This window comes from Canis lupus, chromosome 1 (genome assembly GCF_003254725.2).
Source record: "Canis lupus dingo isolate Sandy chromosome 1, ASM325472v2, whole genome shotgun sequence".
Classification (NCBI taxonomy): domain Eukaryota; kingdom Metazoa; phylum Chordata; class Mammalia; order Carnivora; family Canidae; genus Canis; species Canis lupus.
Window position 1 is genome coordinate 322608 of NC_064243.1, and position 18328 is coordinate 340935.

At 45.9% G+C, this 18328-nt stretch overlaps 1 protein-coding gene across 1 annotated transcript in view; it reads left to right on the forward strand.

Moving 5' to 3' along the window:
- PARD6G (par-6 family cell polarity regulator gamma) overlaps positions 1 to 18328 on the forward strand; it is an 81041-nt gene that overhangs the window by 11504 nt on the left and 51209 nt on the right. Inside the window, exon 2 of the mRNA XM_025421918.3 lies at positions 12327 to 12549. Within this exon, the coding sequence (XP_025277703.3) occupies positions 12327 to 12549 (223 nt within the window). The remainder of the gene's footprint in view (positions 1 to 12326; positions 12550 to 18328) is intronic.

Consider the following 18328-nt stretch of genomic DNA (forward strand, 5'->3'; position numbering starts at 1 on the left):
CCTAAGTGGGAGTCTTCCCACGGTTGTCTCTGTGGCCTACATGTGCACTCTTGCTCCCTGGCCCTGTCCCCAAACAGTCTGAGGTGCTTTCGTTACCACGCGGAAGTGTGCACCTGAGATCTTTCCTGTCTGCGGCTGTCTGGGCTCCTTTAGATTGTGCTGTGGGTGAGCTGCTCCTGTTCTCTCTACCTGGATAATTCTTTTCCTCATATACACAGTTTGAATTCGAGCCTGTGCTGCAGTTTCTATGTGTGCATTTCTTGGTTTGTAATTACACATTTGCGTGTGTGATTACTGTCAGGCCTGGGCTCTCAGACACCCTTCAGCCCCATGAAGATGCTCAGTACTGGCACCGGGTGCCACACGTGTCTGAAGTAAAATTTTGTTCGGTGAACAAATACTAAAACACACGCCCTAGCAGGGCCCAACAAGGGGCTCACTGGGATGTTTTCAGACTGATGTGCACATGACTCACTGGCAACGTAGTTGGGACAGAATTCTGACTCCCTAAGCCCTGGGGTCTGAGGTCACCGTCTCCAGCAGGTCCCAGATGCCCATGATACTAATGGTTCAGTGGACACACTTTGGGGAGGTTTTGAACCTGAGGTGCCTATGTGCAGCCCGAGAGTCCGGCTCCACTGGCTGCAGGTGGGGCAGGTATTCACGGCTCCGTGGGCTCTTGGCCTCAAGGATCTCACTGCATCCAGCTCGGCCTGTTTTCTCTCACTTCTGGTGTAGTAAGGGCCTCTGGGAGTCATTAAACCCTTTCCAATGAGGCATTTCTGATGGTGTAATTATACTCCATCCTAGGAATGGAGTTAACATTTTTTACTACTGTAAGTATTTTGGTGAAGGTTTTCCTTGAAAATCTGTCTCTGATGACTTCCCCTGATTGGTCTCACCTGAGTGGCCTGGAGGCGGGGCCAGGTGCCCTCGGGGTCAGGTGCCCAGGTGAGGCAGCCCTGATGGGGGCGGGGCCTGAGTCGGAGGCCTGGCCTCACCCCAGCGCTTCAAGTGCCTTCTTTTGGGGGGGAACCTGGATGCAGGGCCCCTAGGGCTGGGAGGGGTGGTGCCCTGCAGGGAGAGCTCGGAAACCTGGATAATGGGGTAGATAACTAGGTGATGTGAGTGCATCATTTTAAGTCTGTGTTTGTTATGCGTTAAGGGACATAGTAACTCCCTGGATGCCCTTCAGGATATCTTTTATCCAAGATAACATTTTACACCAGAAAAGACCCTAGGAATCTGCATGCATCAGCCTCAGGCCTTAGTGGATGTCAGAATGAGGTTAGTGTCTAGGGTCCTCCCGGTTAATTGTGACCCCTCACAGTTAAAGCACTTTCAGGATCACTGAGGAGTCTGGCCCTGAAGGATTTTTTTTTTTTTTAAGTAAAATAGTGTTCTGATAAGACTTGCATTGATACAATGATGAGTAGAGTGGCTGTGGCAGCTGGCCTCCTGCCCTGCGTACTGGTCCTGGGGCTCCCAGCACCGCGTCCTGTGGTGGGCCAGGCTGAACACCAAAGCCCTCTAAACTCTGGGCTGCTTCTGGGGCTCACAGCAGGATGGAGTGCCCATTGGCTCCTCAGTATATTCTGTCCTTTGTCCTGTGGCACTTACCAGCTTCTGACACACTGTATGGTTTACAGCGGCTCCTTGTTTGTACTGTTTGCCCCCTGTCTTCCCCTCTAGGATATAAGCTTCATGAGGACAGGCCTTTTCTGTTTTACTCACCCTGCCCAGTGTATAGAGTACCTATTGTTTGGAGCCACTGCATACATATTTATTGGATGATAAGAGCAGGGGCCATGTACTGCACTAATTCAGTAAATGTATTTTTGTGCCTACTACATACCAGGATCGGGAAAAGAGGGTGTGGATAAAATGGAGACCATATTTTTCTTTTACAACTGCAAAGCCAAATGCAAGAAAATATTTGTTTGATGAATAAGTTCCCACTTGATAGTTTAGAGGAATGAGTTCACATACATGTTGCTTAATATGACACCTTCACAAGTGTCCTGCTGGTGTGCTAGTCCTGGGGGTTGCTGTCTGGTGAAAGGAAGCAGCAGCAAAAGCGAGTAATGCTTCTCAGACATTCTTCTCTTTAGAGTCAGTTCTACTCAGGGAAAGGATGTGAGCTAGGATGCAGGTAGGACATGGCCTCAGAGCCTCTTGGTGGATCCATCTGCCTGCAGCACATATATGGTGCCTACTGTGTGGTGCCTAGTGGAGGGCGCAGCCTGGTGACACTGACCCAAGGGCTCCTGCCCAAGTTTATCCAAGCAGAAGGCATGTGGTCAGAGTAACTGACTGCCCTTCCTTCCTGGGGGACTAATTTGGAAAGAAGGCCTTTCTTCAAGAAACACCTTCAGACAGCCCCTGGGTGTGGTTGAGACTCCGTGAGCTGTCTGAAGTGTAGTCACAAACTGGTTACCACAGAAATTGTTTTATGTGATTAAAGACCCCTCCATGTCACCTGTATACTCACCTGTTTGCAAATAGTCATTGGAACATTGCCTCCTTGGTTTTGATGGTGAAAACATCACCTTTGTACTGACATCCAGGGTGGAGGGTGGTGCTGATGGCTTCAAATCTAATACACGGGACAGAACTGGTGTGTGGCATGGGACCTGGTGTAGGACTTCATGCCCATATCTCCTCCCATGTTCCTGTTTTGAGACTGTCAGTCAATATCCATTTAATTAAAATTCTAGAATTTTATTTTAAAATAATAGAAGTTTAATTCATTAACTCAATGACAATTTGTGTGTAGGAACTATGCTAGTCTAGAACAAGCAGACCCTGCTCTCATGGGCTTGTAATCCAGTGGTGAGCTGTGGCATTTTGCTGCCGTCACTCATACAGTAATTATCAATTTGTGGCTGCGTGGGGTTTGGGAGGTGTCTTAGAAGTGACTCAGTTACTAAGCAAATTCTAACTGGACTCTGCCTTAATGCCTGACTCCTGTGGCCTTGCCTGGTGAATCTGTCAATACCTTGTCATATCCCTGTGAGGACCTTACAAACCAGGGCCTAGTGACTTAACCTTTCTCACTTCAGGGCCATCTGAGAGTTAGAGATACCTCCTCCACTAGACCACAAACATCCAGAAAAAGAATGTTTTCAAAATATAGCAGATAAACGAAAAAAAAGCACGGAGTTGACCAGTGTGGATAGTACACTATCATAAGTTTAGAAAAGAGGGAACATAGATAGAGTTCACACTGATTGCCATCACACGCCTTTTGAAGGGCACATACAGCTACAGTCACTGGTTCCTGTAGGGAGGGGACTAGGGGGCTGGGAGACTTCTTACTGAGTACCTATGTGGTTCTATCCCTATTCAAACCATAAAGAAAAACATACCAAACAGCATGTGCTTCCAATTTTTTTTTAAAAGCATGCATGTTAGAGAAGCCTCCAAGAGCATGTTCTCACACGGCACAGATGTCCCTATATGGGACCCTTGTGAACGAACCCAGGTATTGGACCAACCCCAGAACAGATGCACTCTCGTTCCAGATGGCACCTCAAAGCATCATTCCAGATGCTAGACCTTGATTTTCCTCCTCCTTTTTAATTTTTCTTTTCTTTTTTTTTTTTTTTTTTTTAAATCTTGAATGGATCTTGCTGGTTTCCTCATAGTAGCTGTGTTCACAGGCATGTGTGGCCAGCTTTTCTGACTGTGTCATAGGCAAAGACTACCTTGGTTTATATGCATAAGACGAAAGAAGCCCTTTTTAAAGGGGAAGATGAAGGAGGATAGAAATTCAGAATTAGACACCTTTGCCCTTCGATTTCCGTTTTTATGAAAACTACCCTGAGAGGAGAGGTAAGCTGGGGTGGGGGCAGTTGCATCAGATACTGTAGCAGCAGAGACCATGAGCCAGTTATTTCACCCCCTGCGTTGGAGCTGCCACCTTGTGAAGGGGATGAAGGGGTTCATGCATATCTCTCAAGTGGCTTGAGATGAAAAATGGTGTGCGTGTATTCCTGCCCCCATGAAATTGTTAGAAATACGAATATGTGTGAGCCCTAATCCTCAAGTGATGGAAAAAGTGAATAATTGGCCCTCCCTCTGCTCTTTGGGACATGCAGACACATCACATGGGGTTCAAGCCCGGATCACCCTCCCTGGCTGGAAAGACAGCAGCAGAAGGGGACTTGGTGAGAAGAAAGTGCTCCGTTAGATTGTCCTCTTCCCTTTGACTTTAGCCCTAACGGGAGGGATGACATTGAGCCAGAGCTGCTTGTTAGTCATCAGAAAACTGTGCCATTTTAGAGTTTTTAAGAAAATAGCACCTGAGTAAGTTTAAGAGGAAATCTAGGGACCGTGTTTTCCATTGTAGGAAGAATGACTTTAAGGTTTGCTTGAAGTGGCAGCAGCTTAGTGCTGCAGACTTCGAATAGCATCAGAAGCAGGAAATAGGGTCTTATTTCCAGCCTGGAATCGAGGTGTTCTGTGGCTGTGGGCAGATGTCTCACCCTCTCTGAGACCATCAGTATGGATGCTTGGGGTGGGGTGGGGGGGACACTTCCAGGGGGAAGCTTAAAATTTAGTCATGGACAGAACACAGCTAACCCAAACAAGCCTTATGTGCTCTGCAGTGTTCTGCATGTAACAGATTTTTAAAAAAATATACAGGAAAGTAGAGAGATCTCATTATGTATCAAGAAAATAAAAATTTTACATTTTTAATATTTTTAACCTGGAAAATAAGAATCATGATAGCAGTAATGGATAATCCTTGGAGTCACATGACATTGAATGATGAAAATAGATTTGTATTGCCAGAGCCGTGCAACTCTAGAAATATCATTCATATAAAGTTTGAGTTTCTGAATTGGAGAAGAGGGACTGAGGGCATTTTACAGTTTGGGGCCAGGGTGGAGATGGGTGTGAGAGAAGGCAAGTCCTACCCTGCTCTAAGAGCCTGCCCTCTGTCCTTAACCAGCTCAAACTGGAAGAGCTTGCCCTACCAGCTTGGACTAAGTCTGGCATCCTGTTTCTGCCCTGAAGACCCAGGAGTAATGGGGGGGGCTTCCCTACCTTCTTAAGTCTTTATCTTCTAAATCCATTTGTGCTCACAAGATATGCTTGGATACCTGGTCCCTTAGGGTTTCCTATATGCCGGGAGCAAAAGCAGAGCCTGCATTGAACCTGTTCAGTGTCAGTCTCTGGGGTTTCCATCAGCCTTCAATTGGCTACTTAAAAGAATTATTCTTTGAGGTGAAACTTTAAAAAAGCAGCAGCTCTATAAGCTATAATTCATATGAAATGAAATTCAAAAGTTTAAAGTATAAATTCAGTAGTTTTTTAGTATATTTACAGAGTTGCAGAGTCATTACCACTATCTAATTTTAGAACATTTTAATATTCTAACCCCCAAATGTTAATGTTAACCCCAAAAATAAACCTTCTCCCCATTGGCAGCCATTCTCAAACCCTTTTATACTGGTCCCTGGCAACCACTAGTCTGCTTTCTCTATGAATCTGCATGTTCTGTACATTTCATGTAAATAGACTCACACGGTTGCTGTGTTTTGTGTCTGGCACCTTTCACTTAGCATAATGTTTTCAAGGCTCATCTTTGTTGTAGGATCTATCAGTACTTCATTTATGGGGGCAGAGTAGACCAGGATCCCCTCATGAGAGCCTGGCAGGATCCAGGGAAAGCCAGCGGCCCCACACCCAGTCTTGCTGTGGGGTCAGTGTGCCTGACCAAGTAGAGGCTCCCAGCAGCTACAAATGTCGGAGGTAGGAAAACAAGCTGCCTCTGGAGTTGTTTTTTAATCAGAATAAACAAGTTACAAGCAAGCCAGGTATACTTTTTAAAAATATTTTTATTTATTTATTCATGAGAGACAGAGAGAGAGAGAAAGCCAGGTACAGTTTGACTTTCACTTCTACATACATCTATAGTTACATTTAATAATGCTCTTTATTTTTACCATGGATTCAAGTTAATGTAGTGTCCTTTTATTTCAGCCTGAAAGATAGCTTTAATACTTCTTGTAAGGGAGGTCTGCTGGTGGCAGATTCTTCCAGTTTTTGTATGTTTCAGACTATCTCATTTCTTCTTTGTTTTTGAAGGATAGTTTTGCTGGAGATAAAATTCACAGTTGACATTCTCCACCCACGACATTTTAGCCTCTGTGATTTCAGACAGGAAGTCAGTCATATTATTGAACGATCCTTTGAATATAACGAATTGTTTTCCTGCTTTTAAGATTCTCTCTTTGGCTTTGGGTCTTGACAGTTTGACTATGATACAGCTAGGTGTGGAACTCATTGAATTTATCTTAATTGTAGTTGGACTTTTGGATAGGTAGATTAAATTAATCAGATTTGTGAAGTTATGGACATCGTTTCTTCAAATATTCTTTCTGCCTTTTTCTCTCTAGTTAACCATCCAAAGTAAACATTTAAAAAACCTTTCACTGAGGAAGAAATGTTTAATGCTACAGGAGGCAAGTATAGCATCAGCTCCTTTGCTACTTCTTGCTGTGAATGTCAGCCCCGAGAAGCCATCTCACATCAGCAGGTAGATGGGACTGAGCACTCTGAAGGCATGCCACACCCCAGCTGCTTGACTCTCAACAGGTAATATGTTCCTGGGGATGTCTGGTAGCGTGCCACAGAGCTCTGAGGCTCTGTTCATTTCTCTTCATTCTTTTTTTCTTTCTGCTTCTTAGATTGTACAGTCTCAATTTACCCGTCCTCATGTTGGCTGATTCTTTCTTCAGCCAGCCACCTCTGATTGACGTCCCCACTGTCTCCAGAATTCTTCCATCTTGTGAAACCAAAACTCTTATCAATTAAGCAGTAATTTTCCAGCTCCTTGCAACCACTGCCTGCTTTCCATCTCCATGATCAGATGGCTGTAGGAACATCCTACAAGTGGAATCACAGCACATTGATCCTTTCGTGTCTGGCTTGCCTCACTTAGCATAGTATCCTCCAGTATCACCTCTGTCATTGCAGGTGCCACAGTGTCCCTCCATCTTATGGCTGAATAATGTTCCACTGTATGAATAGATACCATGTTATACTTAGGAGTTCTCTATATATTCTGAATATTATCCCTTTTTATAGGCTTTTACACTCTGTAAATAGTGTCTTCTTTTTTAAAAAAGATTTTATTTCTAATCCAATGATCTTGAGATCATGACCTGAGCCAAAACCAAAATTCAGATGCTTAACCAACTGAGCCACCCAGACGCCCCTCTGTGGCTAGTGTCATCTGATGCACAAAAGGTAGATTTCACTAAGACCAATGTCTGTTTCTTCTTCCTGTGCCTTTGGTGTTGTAGCCAAGAAATCATTGCCAGACCAGGTGTCCTGAAGCTTTTTCCTTAAGTTTTCTTTTTTTATTTTTTTTTAACATTTTTTTTTAATTTTATTTATTTATGATAGTCACAGAGAGAGAGAGAGAGAGAGGCAGAGACACAGGCAGAGGGAGAAGCGGGCTCCATGCACCGGGAGCCCGATGTGGGATTCGATCCTGGGTCTCCAGGATCGCGCCCTAGGCCAAAGGCAGGCGCCAAACCGCTGCGCCACCTAGGGATCCCTTCCTTAAGTTTTCATCTAAGAATTTTATAGTTCTAAGTCCCACATTTATCCATTTTGAGTGACTTTTGGTAATGGTGTTACATAAGAATCCAATTTCATTGTGATAAAAGCATTTTATTTACAAATATATGTTGGCATGGGCCACTAGTCTTATATTTTTATCTCCCCATTACATTAGGTTACACAAGTTTTCTCTAAATGCAATAATTAGCAGGCAAAATTCATGGTCATATAATTCTTGGTGTACTTCTCAGAAATTGATAAAGTGAATTGTTCCAAGGATTGGGTAGGAAATCTTCCAGGTCCACTGGTTTCTAGTACTTTGCTTTCAACAGCATTGAAAGTTGCCCTAATCAAATTGTCAGCTAATAGATTATTAAAAATAATTTTAATGATAGACCACTTTATGATTATTTATTTTTGGCATATTACCTGTTGAGTGTCAGGCAGCTGGCGTGTGGCATGCCTTCAGAGTGCTCAGTCCTATCTACCTGCTGACGTGAGACAGCTTCTCAGGGCTGACATTTGAGGCAAGAAGTAGCAAAAAAGACGATGCTGTGCTTGCGTCTTCTGGCATTAAACGCTTTTCATTCAGTGAAAGATGTTTTAAATGTTTATTTTGGATGTTTAATGATTATTTATGAAATCTTGTAACTGTTCTAATCATGATAAAATCATTGTTATGACTCAGGCTAGAATCTTTTATACTGTAAGAAAATCTATGGTTTTTTTTTTTGTTTGTTTGTTTTTACTTTATAGTTTTGGTAAAATACACATATCATCTTAGCTAAGATTTACCATCTTAGCCAGTTTTTGAGCAGTTCAGCAGTTTTAATTTTTTTATTTTATTTTTTTAAGATTTATTTATTTATGATAGACATAGAGAGAGAGATTGAGGCAGAGACACAGGAGGAGGGAGAAGCAGACTCCATGCCAGGAGCCCAATGTGGGACTCGATGTCGGGACTCCAGGATCATGCCCTGGGCCAAAGGCAGGCGCTAAACCGCTGAGCCACCCAGGGATTCCAATTCAGCGGTTTTAGTTACATTCATATTGTTGTGTGTGTGATCCAGGACTCTTTCCATCTTGCAAAATTAAAACTTCATACCCACTGACAATGATGTAGAAATATTCTTCACAATGGCTATGTGAAAAAAAAAAAGTTTAATTCAATTTATCTGTTTTTCTTGCATAGAAGAGTGATAGGGTACTCAAGCATAAATTATCATGATAAAATATTAGGATTAAAACCTCTTGGGGCAATATAATAGAAATGATAGACCAAGCAGAACTCTAAAGGAACCCTGTAGAATTTCTGATGGTTATAAAAGAGCTTGTTTTTCCTGTTTTAAAATGCATGGTGGCAACATCAAATCACTCTGGCATTTAGATTTCATTGACTGTATTAAAAGATCATCTGATAAAATATTTATTTTTAAAAGAAATGTTTACAGTATGCTAGAAATTGTATCCTTTAAAAAACAAGATTTTATTAATTTATTCATGAGAGACACACAGAGAGAGGCAGAGACATAGGCAGAGAAGCAGGCTCCCTATGGGAAGCCCGATGTGGGACTCGATCCCTGGACCCTGGGATCACAACCTGAGCCGAAGGCAGATGCTCAACCACTGAGCCACCAGGCATCTCTAGAAATTATATCCTATTTACTTTGAAATATTTTTTTACTTTGAAATATTTTATTATATTTTATTATGAAAAATGTAGATGCTAGCTTAAAAATATATTATCCTTTTTATAGTGGTAGTTTTCAAAATTCTTTAGGAGGCATGTGGCATTTGAAGACAACTGCGTTTGTGTAGAGGGATGCCTAGGACAATGCCTGAACCAGCATCAGAGTTGGCTGGAGACCAGCCTGAAAGGTCGGAGACCCCCGCAGGCGTTTGGTCCCCAGGGAAGGTGGCAAGTGATGAGTGCATGTCACTTGCAGGCTGTCCCACGTTTGTCCCTGCAAACCAGCAGGATTCCACAGTGGGGGCTGCTCTGGGGAGACCCAGCCCCTCACTCCAAATCAGTTACCACTTCAAAGCTCAGTTCTCACTGAGGAGAGTTTTGAGAAAAGCTCTTATGGCTGGTGCTCTAGGTCAGCGGGCAAGTGAGAGACCATCCACTTCCTTCTCCTTGCACCCCAACCACAGCCATCACGTTTCCCTCAGAAGGACTAAGATCCAAAGAGTAGAGCAACCAGCAGAACAGACACAGTGTTTCAAATCATGTGTCTGATGAGGGAAACAAGCCCATCACAAAAAGACAAAACTATAGGATTGCAGTTGTTTGAAGGAGTTGGAGGTGTCATGGTCCTAGAGCCATGGCAGGAGACGGGGCTGGGGATGGTGCTGGGGATGGTGCTGGGGACAGGGCTAGGGACAGGGCCCAGCATCCATTTCTGACGGGACAGACTCAGCTTCACAGGAGGAAACGGCACGTGGACGGTGCGCATGTTCGCACAACGCTGTGAATGTGTTGCTGCCACTGAACTGTACACTTAAGAATGGTTAATACAGTAAATGTTATGTTTTGTGTATTTTGCCACAATAAAAAATAGGGAAAATGCTAACATCCCCTTTCCTATCTCTTTTTGCTAACTTTGGGTTCCATTCAGCATAGGAACCGTGTTTGCCGTCCTTCTGAATTAACAAGGTCAGCCTCATCAGCACCACTCAGACTTGCCTCCTGTCAGGAAGAAGTCTGGATTCATTTTCACTTCAGATCAACACATTAGGACATATTTTGAAGAAAACAACTAGAAGCAGTGAGAAGAAATGAGAGGTTCTTAGACCAAAGACAGGGCAGAAGCTGTGCAGAACAGGCTGGCTTGTGCGACATTTACTCACCACTTGCCAGGGATGTGGCCTGAGTCCTGCAGAGATGGGGGCAGCCGGCATCCCTTCATGGGGGCGCACCGGGGGGCTCTCAGCTGGAATCACCTCCCACCAATGACCTGGGAAAAGAGAGACACTTTCTTGTTTCACTGGACACAGTCCAACTTCCAACTCTCTTTATGTATTTAATGAAAAGAACATGGACACGAGTAAAAACTAATTGCTCCAGAAGTTAGTTTGCCTTAGATAGAGATGGCAGAGATGATGGCTTTTGTTGAAATAGATATTCATGATGTGATGACATAACCAAATCTGAACAAAACCACTTTAAATCTTGTAGGTGTGAACTCTTGAATCTTGAAAGGTTTGCTCACCCTGGGCCAGGAGGTGATGGTGCTCGGGATAAACACTGAGAAGATAATGCAGGAGGGATTTTGGGGTTGCTGTGCGGTGTTCACAGGCCCGGGCTCAGAGGGCGCCTCCTGCTGCGGCAGGGATGAGCAGAGCCTTGGTGAGCTCAGGGCCTTCCTCCCCTTACCCAGTGTGTGGGAGGCCCTGGGGCTTCTGCTTACTCATCCAAGGTGGCTTTTCTCAAACCAGTATTTTGGAACGTCTCACTGTTGTGCGCCTTTAAGTATTTTATCCCTGGGGCAATGCAGGATGGCTGAGGACTTGGTTTTCTTCTGCTTTTTGAAAAGGGAAACGGATCGGGAAACTGGTTCTCAGGGATCTGCAGACTTGGAGATTTGGAGATTGCCTTAAAATCAGAGGTTTCATGTGTTTGGTTCTCAGCCCAGCAGCACCAGCTTCTTCTGGGAACTTGTTGAAAATGCAGATTCTCGGGCTGGTCTCCAGGTCAGCCAAGTCCAGACCTCTGGGGCCTTCAGGTAGCTCTTATGCCCACCCAATTGGAAAGCCACACAGACCCATATGGTCTGAGTTGATTTGCCCTTGACTAATTGACATAACATCTAGATGATGTAATGACTCTTTTAGTATAAACATCAGACGTTTCATTTTTGTGTATTTTGGAACCCCTGTAATTAGTTTTCAGATATGTTGAAGAGCGCTGCATTTGTCCTGCCTGAGGAATAAAGGTCTCTCTTGCCAAGTGAGGAACAGCAAAACTCCAGAAAGCCTTAGGCCAGGCAGGCCGTGTGCCAGGGTCCCAGGATACTTTGGCCTGTGGGAGGTGACCCAGGGTCCTGTCCCAGCAGATAACTCTCGGCCCCGAGCCAGGGACTGTCAGGAAAGATGGGCCTGGGCATTCCCCAGAGCAGACAGAGCGAATACCAGCTTTTTAGGGAGAGAGACCTGCTCTGTGTTTTTGGCCAGCACCCAGGTCTCCCGAGATTTCCGAGGCCTCCTTCTTACCACTTTCCTTACTTCCTTCACTTCTGCTTCCACTTCCCATCCTTTGGAAGGACAGCCCTTTGGTCTTTTTGAAATGCAAATCATATCAAATCAGTTCATCTCATCCACCATCCCTGTAATTAATTTCTTTTTTTCAAAAAGATTTTATTTATTTATTCATGATAGAGAGAGAGAGAGAGAGAGAGAGAGAGGCAGAGACACAGGCAGAGGGAGAAGCAGGCTCCATGCTGGGAGCCCGACACGGAACTCGATCCCGGGACTCCAGGATCGCGCCCTGGGCCAAAGGCAGGCACCAAACCGCTGAGCCACTCAGGGATCCCCATTGTAATTAATTTCAACAGGGCTTTTCTTCGACAGCCTGAGCTCTAGCACCCGTCCTGTCCTCAGGATGTGGGTCAGAGGTGACAGAAACAATCTTGCACACTTTTGACTTTGCACAAGCTACCCCCGCTGGTCCCTGGGCCTCACGGAGGATGGCACACACCTGTCATTAAGTGAACAAGCTACTCATTTACACCTTGTCTCTTGTGTTTTAGTTTGGGGCTGAGTTCCGAAGGTTCTCCTTGGACCGGCACAAGCCTGGGAAGTTTGAAGACTTCTACAAGCTGGTCGTGCACACGCACCACATCGCCAACACAGATGTGACCATCGGCTATGCAGATGTGCACGGGGACCTGCTGCCCATCAACAACGATGACAACTTTTGCAAGGCGGTCTCAAGCGCAAACCCTCTGCTCCGGGTCTTCATCCAGAAGCGAGGTACCGGGGCGTGGGGAGCTGCTTGTCAGTGCCATCACACACAGGCCACATCCAGGGACGTCGGGCAGCACAGCACCTTATGGTTCTTTTTTGTAGCCTGTGCTGGTAGATTATAGAAAGTCATGTTGGTTTGGTCAACATTAATTTATTAGAAGGGCTTAAAAATTTTAATGCATTTTCCATCTTAAATAGTGTTGACTTCTGATTTTTAAATACTGAGGAAAAAATAATATTGATACTTTCATATTTTAACTGGAAGCAAGGGGGTCACTGAAAGAAGGGCATTAGCCAGTAACCCAAGAATGAAACTTGTGGTTTCCTGTGTGTGCTTCCCACTGTCTTTAGGATTGGAAAATGATGCTGGCTTTAAATTATAACTTTGGTTAACTTTTCGCTCTGAGGACCTAGCTTTGCTGTAACAGTATCACTTTATGGGAAACAAGCTGTAAGTGAATGGTTGAGAGGGACTGTTGGGTCAAGGGGTCCTTGTGCTGCTCGCTTCTCAGCTGCGTTTTACGTATGCTTTCTCATCTCTAAACTTGGGAGAATCTTCACATTTCAAAATAACACGCTGAAGGAAGGTACTGCCTGCAGGAGAGGGTTGATGTTGGGCAAATGGTATTTCCTGGTTGACTTGGTCATGCCTGGACCTTCTGTGCCGTAATGAGCACACTGGCTACCCATGGAGGCAGAGCACCCTGGGGGCCCTTGCAGGGTGACTCTGGGGCTCACTGTGTTTGCTGTGGGGGATTCACTGACCAGTCAGGTTGCTGCATGGACACAGTGAGTAGCAGCTGCAACATTTGGAGGACAAGGAGGCCTGGCTCGGGGCCGTGGTGTAGGGCCCGGCGCCTGGTCCTAAAGGCAGGCAGGTGCCACAGTCCCCACTGGGTGTGAGGCCTGATTGAGCACACGGTCCCCACGCCATCCTGAGGAAGTAAGCAGGCCGTGCTGTGAGTGCCCGCTGTTGTGGCGATAGAAGGGGACACGTGGAAAGTAAACTGCAGGAGATCCCTTTCTGACCCGTCCTCTGGCACGAGATCACACAGCTCAGCATCTGCAGGCTGTGCTGAGCCGGGACATCCTGCTGACGGTACCGAGAAGCCAGCACAGCTGTCACTTCCTCACGGGGACTTCGCCTCCCTGCTGGCCCCGGGGCGTGGCCCTGCCTGTCGACCAGTGGTTGCTCCACACCACTCTTCTCCATGAGGCCTGATCTCAGGCCACTGCACCTCGTGACCTCGCGTCCCCTCCACCCAGCTTGTATCCTGTCATTCCACGTCTCTGTGCCATGTGTGTCGCCATCCTCAGAGCTGTCCTGGCATCTGGCCACACTCCACCATCCATTGCTCTGCCCCAGCCATCTGAGGCTGTGCTGTTCGCTCACCTTTCACAGAAAGGCCTCACGGTGGATGTGTGAGCCTCAACTCCTGTCCCCAGGAAGTGAGGGCTGCCTGAGGCTCGGAGCTGAGGTGGAGGCACTGCCGAGGGCACTGTTCCCTGAAGCGCCAGTGGTCGTGACGCCCTGTGCTGCTGACTCCCCGAAGCTGCGGTGGTGCCGGGAGCTCCAGGGTTCGTGTGCCTGCAAGGGGGACAGACACGCTGACTTTCCAGGGCGGCTCACACGCCACTGGCTGGGCCCTGCCTCCTGTTTCATTATTCACTATGCTCAGTTTTCCTGGCTGGCCAGGGTCAAGGTGTCCGCTGACCCCCCCCCTTCTGTCATGTGACAGTGAGGAGCTGGGGGACCTCCATTCCGTCACTGCCTCCGCACCTTCTCGCTGGCTCTGTGGCCAGCAGGTCTGTCATGACCTGCTCTGTATGACAACAGAGCCTCTGCCTCGGGCCCCCATCGCTGGGGAAACTAAGGCTGTATTCTCACTATCCCCAAGGGACCCTCACTGTACTCACTATGTGTGGTTAGAAGCAGGACAGCTGTGTCTCTGTGGGTGGGGCGAAGCAGGAGCCCCTTGACGGGCTCCATGTTCAGGACAGACCACTCGCTGTGAGGAAGACAGTGTCCCCGTGGGCAGGCTGCTGCTGGGGCCTCCCTGGGAGGCAACACTGAAGTCCCATGTCCTTTCCCACAGCAAGGGTTCTGAGACATCAGTCACGTAATGCTGTATTCATGGCTTCACTATGGCTTCAGTCACTTGTCCTTCACTTAATAACTTCATGAGCCTTGCTGTGGACTTTCAGAGAAAGCTGCCCTCTCCTCCAAAGCCACACAGATGTCACAAGTAAACTTCAAACCAACATCCCTGATGGATAGGGACGTGGAAACTCTTCCCCAAAGCACCAGGATGTGGAGTCCTGTTCTCACAGCGGACCTTGTGTGGAAGGCCACAGACCAGGGGTGGGTGCCCTAGATGTGCCGTGGGACAGCTGAAGGGACAGACGCACACACGGGCACCTTGGGGAGGGCGTGAGGTGGGAACCACCGGGAGTGCAGGCTGCTGCCGGGGGGCCCCCCTTCACAGTATGTCCTCTGACGTGCAGAGTCTGTGTCTGTGAAGTGGCTCAAATGTGTTTGTTGCCCAGAATTGATGCTCAGGACCCTTGGTGGCCATTCACAGACATGCTGGCGGCAGAGATACCACTGAGATTGGAAAGGGCACCGCTCCACCTTCCTGCCTCTGCTCTTATGCCAGAAACTCGTGTCCTATCCACACTGTGTAGTGTCATATATGTCATTTTCTTGTGTGTATTCTTTTTTTAAATTGAGGTAAAATCCATATAACATAAAATTTGCCATTGTGCAGTTCAGTAGCATGAACACAATCTCAAGGATGGACGACCGTTTCTCTGTAACACTGAGCACTCTGTCCCATAGACACTAACTCCTCATGCTGCCCTCCCTGCAGCCCTGCCACCTGCCACCCTGCTCTGTATCTGTATGGTTGTGACCCTTCTAAGAAGCTCACATAAGTGGAATCCCACAGTATTTGTCTTTTTGTGACTGGCTTGTTTCACTGAACACAGCGTCCTCAAGGTTCATCCACATTGTATCATATTGCACAATTTCCTTCCTTTTTAAGATTGAATAATACTCTTTTGTGTGGACAGAGCACATTTTGTTCATCATCCATTCATTAGTTAACATAGGGGTTTCTTCCACATTGTAGCTATTGTGAATGATGCTGCTGTGAGCCTGAGACAGATATCTCTTTGAGACTTTCCTTTCAATTCTTTTGGGTATAGACCCTGTAGTATATATATTGCTGCTTCACGTGGTAGTTCAATTTTTAATTTTTTGAGGAACTATCATACTGCCTTCCACAGTGGCTGCACGGGGGTCCAGTTTCTCCACCTCCTCACCAACACCTATTGTTTTCTGAAATTTTTAATCTTTTTTTCCTCAACATGGGGCTTGAACTCACAACTCTGAGATCAAGACCTGAGCTGAGATCAAGAGTTGGACACCTAAGTGACTGAACCACCCAGGTGCCCCTCTGATTTTCAATAGTAGCCATCACAGTGGGTATGAGGTGGGATCTCGTACTTTTGATTCCTAAGTCCCTAATATTTAGCGATGTTGAGTGTATTTTTAGCGCCTAATGGCCACTTGTACAACTTATACATCTTCTCTGGAGAGACATGTGTTCAAGTCCTTTGCCCATTTTTGCACCAGATTCTCTTTGGTTGGTGAGCTTCAGGAGTTCTTTATATTCTGGTGTTAATCCCTTGTCAGATATATGACTTGCAAGTATTTTCTCTCATTCAGTGGGTTGCTTTTTTCTTCTGTAGGTTATGTCTTTTGATGTATTTGTAATTTTTTACAAAGTTAAATTTGTAAATTTTTTTGTTGTTGTTGTTAACTGTGCCTTTGCTGTCATATCCAAGAACTCACTGCCAAATCCAATGTCCTGAGGCCTTTGTCTTAAATATTCTTCCAAGGGTTTTATATTTTTAGGTCTTACATTTAGGTTTTTAGCTTTTATAATTGGCTGTGTTAGTCTTCACTGAGATTTTATTTCTCCCACAGCTTGAAGTTACTGTCTCCTGTCCTCTCCTTACACCTGTTGGACTCCTGGGAGCAGCTCTTGCAGGAAAGGTCCAGTGATCACCAACTTCCACAGCTTTTGTTTTGTTTGTCTGGGAATGTCTTGATTTCTCCCTCACCTTGCAGCACAGTTTAGCTGGATGTAGGATTCTCGGTTGGCAGGTTTTTCTTCTTACAGCACTTTGATCGTATTGGTGTTCTTTGTCTCAGATCCAAAGTTTTTAATGAGAAATCCACAGATAACCTTACTGAAGATCCTTTGGATGTTCTCATGCTGCTTTCATGCTTCTCTCTTTGTTTTTTGGAAGTCTGGTTATAACACATCTCCAAGTGGATCTCTGACTTTATCTGACTTGGAATTTGTTGAGCATCTTGAATTTTATATTCATGTCTTTCTAACAGGAAAGTTTTCAAAACATTCTTCAAATATTCTCTTTGCCCCCTACTCCTTCTCAGACTCCCCCGTGTGTATGCTGGTTCTCTTGATGGTGTCCCACAGATCCCTTAGGCCTGTTTGTTCTTCTCATGTACTTTCTTTTCCATAGCGTTGATCATTTCCATTATCCTGTCTTCAAGTTCTTTGATATTTCTTCTCTCTACTAAAATCTGTTTTGAATCCCTCTAGTGAATTTTTCATATCAGTCACTGTACTTTCAGCTCCAGAATGTCTTTTGGATTTCTTTTCTGGTTTTCTACTTTTTTATTGATATTTCCATTTTGTTCATACTTTTTTCATGATTTTACCCACATTTTCTAATTCTTTGAGCATCTTTTATTTAAGATTTTACTTTATTTATTTGGAAGGGAGAGAGAGAGAGAAAGAGGGGGAGAGAGAGAGAGAGAGAATGAATGAGTGGTGAAGAGGGGGAGGGGCAGAGAAAGAAGCAGACCCCCCTGGAACAGAGAGCCTTACCTGGGACTCGATCCCAGGATCATGACCTGAGCTGAAGGCAGACGCTTCACTGACAGAGCCTCCCAGGTGCCCTTCTTAGAGTATCTCTAAGACTGTGGGTTTAATGTCTGATCAGTAGATTTGACATCAGGTCTTTTTTAGGGACAGATTCTGTAGAATTCCCTTTTTCCTTTCAACGGGCCAAACTCTCCTGTGCCTTGTGATTTTTTGGCTAAACACGGCACATTCGAATATCCTGATGCGGTGACTCTGGAAATCAGACTCCCCCACTTCCCCAGGCTTTGCTGTTTTGTTGTCATCTTTCTTTGGATGGTGGCAGACTGTCTCTGTCCCGAGGATCAGCCCAAGGTGAAAACTCAGTGTCTTCTGGGGTCTCCTGTGAGCCTTCTCTTGGGCAGGCACCATCCTTCCTAATTTCCCACGTGTGCAGCTGTTTCTGAATGTCCTAATATATGGCTCCCAAAGGGGAAAAGTGAGAAACCACAGGAGCATCAGGGGGCACCCGCCCTCTCAGTACCATTGCAGTCACACGAGCTGAAGCCAGAGGGGCGATAGCAGTGGCCGCAGCCTCTGTATCTGCACCTGTGTGGTCAGAACAGAGCCTCTGCTCTTGGAAGGACAGAGTCCTTTCTGCTGACCTGGCATCAGCAGGCAGCTCCTGAAACACATGCACAGCTGCCTGCTGCAGGGCTGAGTAGCTGCCCCTGTGCTCCAAGCTAGAATAGACCAAAATTGGCTCCTTCTGCTGGACAGTTGCAAGCCTTCAGCAGACTCCACTATCCCAAAATAGTCCTGTCAGCCAGATTCTGCCCCTGCAGTGGTCGCTGGGGTGGGGAGAAAGTCCTGGTGCTCCCTGCACTGCC